The 2,800-nt window shown below is 32.0% G+C and overlaps 1 protein-coding gene across 1 annotated transcript; it reads right to left on the bottom strand.

The window, feature by feature from the left end:
* Positions 1-351: 351 nt before the first annotated feature.
* Positions 352-2,406, bottom strand: LOC129951124 (pancreatic triacylglycerol lipase). The gene is made up of 6 exons (XM_056063137.1): positions 2,226-2,406; positions 1,986-2,154; positions 1,706-1,917; positions 1,435-1,650; positions 1,179-1,379; positions 352-1,110 (listed from the first exon to the last, which is right to left on the bottom strand). Exons 1-6 carry the CDS (start codon positions 2,269-2,271, stop codon positions 884-886), a joined length of 1,071 nt encoding a protein of 356 aa, XP_055919112.1. The 5' UTR covers positions 2,272-2,406; the 3' UTR covers positions 352-883.
* Between the last annotated feature and the right edge of the window lie 394 nt (positions 2,407-2,800).

Here is a 2,800-nt window from a genome sequence, read left to right as displayed (position 1 = left end):
ATTATATAAATACAACTCGAACAATTTTTTCTGAACTAAAACTGCTAAAATTGTCAATTGACATTTATGACAGTTTAAATTTTTATAAGTGTTATTATTTTTATTCAATTCTGTGAATCTATCTAATAAAATGCTGGATTCAGCAGCTTTACTTTGGCAACTATTCCTAATGACAGTTTCAATTTTTACAACTTGTTTAAAATATTACCTTTATACATATACAGAGCAGAAATTAAAAATATTTTGTGAATAACAGGAGACGAAGACGAATGGTCACCGCAATCATAATTCAATTTGTGTGTCAGCATTTATATTTATTTAGAATATAAGAGGCTTGTAAATAAATTACAATCGCTATCAAAGAACTGCACTTGAGAATAAATTAAGAAATAAATAACTATTGTGCTCCTTTGTTATATTCTGCAGATATCACCGCATGCACCTTACCAATTGTTTACGACTTTATACAGCACTCCACAAAAATATTTTAACATATTGCACTTTTATTGTATATTATAATATATGTAAATGTATGTATGAATATTAATTGTGGTAATTATCGAGTGCTAAATAATATCTTACTTTTACAATGGGATATATTTGCATACGTTTATAAAATTAATGGGTTTTCGTGATGGATCTTAAATAATTTTGATAAGAATTCGTATTCAAATTTTTTAAAAGCTTTTTAAGAAAACAAGTTAAGTCTGAACTGAAATCAAATCAAAAACTGAAAGCTTAAACATTCTTATAATTAATGATATAAAATGAATGTATGCTGTTATATTTGAATAAAATCTTTTTTTTAGAAGGAGATTGACCTTTTATTTGTTTTTCAAAAACATTTTAATAGCACTGGATAATTACCTACTATCTTACTAACTTAGATATCCCAAATATCTCCAATTGCAAAGTCTCTCATTGCGTTAGTTTTGAGATAGTAAATTCCACGAGCTTCAAATGGGACCTTATCTCCCATAAGTATACTGTCACCATTACATGTCTTATTTTTAACAGCATCTATGGATTCACAGGGCTTAGCAAAAAATCCTTTTTCCGTGTTAATTGATTCAGCAAAGTACTCATAAGATCGACCATGGCTGCATCCAGCTATATAATATATAATACGTTTTCTTGTATTTTAAAATGTCTTACGAGTACTTTATCAAAGGACTTACTGATAACTTGAAATATTTGTCCACATCCTGGCTGTGGAGGATCACCTCCATTTGGATAGAAATCAACAAACCCAATGGGTTCCTTGTAGCCGAGAACTCCAGCACAGCTATGAATAACATCAACGAATTCTGCATCGGTACGATCCAAGTGATGCTCGGGTCCAATACAGTTCTCAAATGCAGGCCGTGCAGGATCAAGTCCTTTAAGTGTAAATATTTTAGTGTTTAAGAAAAGAAAACACATTTTATTACTTACCTGTTATTCTGCCAATTCTATGCCGAGAATATGAGCCAGCATATCCCATTATATGTGCTCCAAGACTATGACCAAGCAAATGGATCCTACTCGGTTGAGCTCCCTTCTCTTCAACTAATAAATTTATTAGCTTTGCAATAGCTCTTCCCACCTGAACTGTATATCTTGCTGGTTCCAAGTAGTAAATACTATTAGCTTGATCCTGCCAATTAATTGCTGAAAAAAAAGCATTCATAATTTTGCCTTCCCATTATACATTTGTATAATTTACCAAAAATATTATAGCTTCCTTTCTTCCTATAGCCGTTCTTAATCGATTGAATAGAATTGCTCTGTGAGCTTGATTTCCAACCATGTACTAAAATCTTAGTATCTAGCTCTGGATTGAATTTCTTAGCCATTTCAGTCCAAGTGTCTCGTTTGCGTCGAATAATAGTATCAGCAGCTACCCAGAATTGTGCAATTATTGGTTTTTCTTCCTCACTTTGCGTGTGAAATAAAATTTGAAGCTTCTAAAGGTTAAAATAACAAACATTTAAGTAACTACATACCTCGGATACAGTTCAAACGTGACCGTTTTGCTTGTGTCAGTATTCCGACTGGGTGTGGGAGGTTCGACTAAGTATGCTATTTCTGGAACTCCATCTCCATTGGGCATATAAATCCAATCTTCGCCATAGTTTTCTTCGGTTAGTTCGATGTCTTGAGAATAAACAAGCCCTACAAAATATGACAAGTTATTGAAGATAAATTGTTGATATGGAACCCATTATATAGCAGTTATAACTTACCACCGATTAAAAATATCAACCAATAAAAAACAAGAAAAGTCGCCATTCTTTTAATGCGAAACTTTAGAGTTGTGTAATCCTATCGTCTCTGAGAAAGTGTTAAAATTTTCAAACCAATTTATATTCGAACTGATTTGAAAAAAAAACTTTAATAGAAAAAAGGACAAGAAGTTCTTATAATCAAATTAAACTTAGAACCAAGCTTTTGAGCTATTTGTACCTCAATCATGTCCGTACGATATGTAATGAATTAGTTTAGTTGTGCGAGAAGACCTTGTATACATTTTCGACAAGTCAACCCCGTTTTGATTGCTTTTAGCGTGAATTGCGATTTTGTCAGGCTTTATCAAAATTTCTAACTGAAGCCAGACAGTTGTATCAGCTGTGTTCTTAATTTATATTCACCCATGCACACAAAAGTCTTATCAAATGTAAGCAATTAATTAAGGAGGGCTTTGTGCAAACAGCAGTAGATATAAGTTTGAATAAGTTACCTTTAAACTTCTGCGACAAAATTATAATCATTAGACTATTCCAATAATGCAACAATATTTTCAGCTGTGACTTTAACACGT

This window comes from Eupeodes corollae, chromosome 3 (assembly GCF_945859685.1).
Source record: "Eupeodes corollae chromosome 3, idEupCoro1.1, whole genome shotgun sequence".
In the NCBI taxonomy this organism is placed as follows: Eukaryota; Metazoa; Arthropoda; class Insecta; order Diptera; family Syrphidae; genus Eupeodes; species Eupeodes corollae.
Note: the sequence above shows the minus strand (reverse complement) of the source record. Positions and strands in the feature narration are given on the sequence as shown.

Bases quoted from the DNA above. Each gene is read 5' to 3' on its own strand.
- LOC129951124 (XM_056063137.1), bottom strand. From the start codon at position 2,271: ATGGCGACTTTTCTTGTTTTTTATTGGTTGATATTTTTAATCGGTG. The intron at 1,918-1,985 runs GTATGTAGTTAC...TCACACGCAAAG, and splicing joins ACGTTTGAACTGTATCCGAG to TGAGGAAGAAAAACCAATAA. The intron at 1,111-1,178 runs GTAAGTCCTTTG...TATATTATATAG, and splicing joins ACAAATATTTCAAGTTATCA to CTGGATGCAGCCATGGTCGA.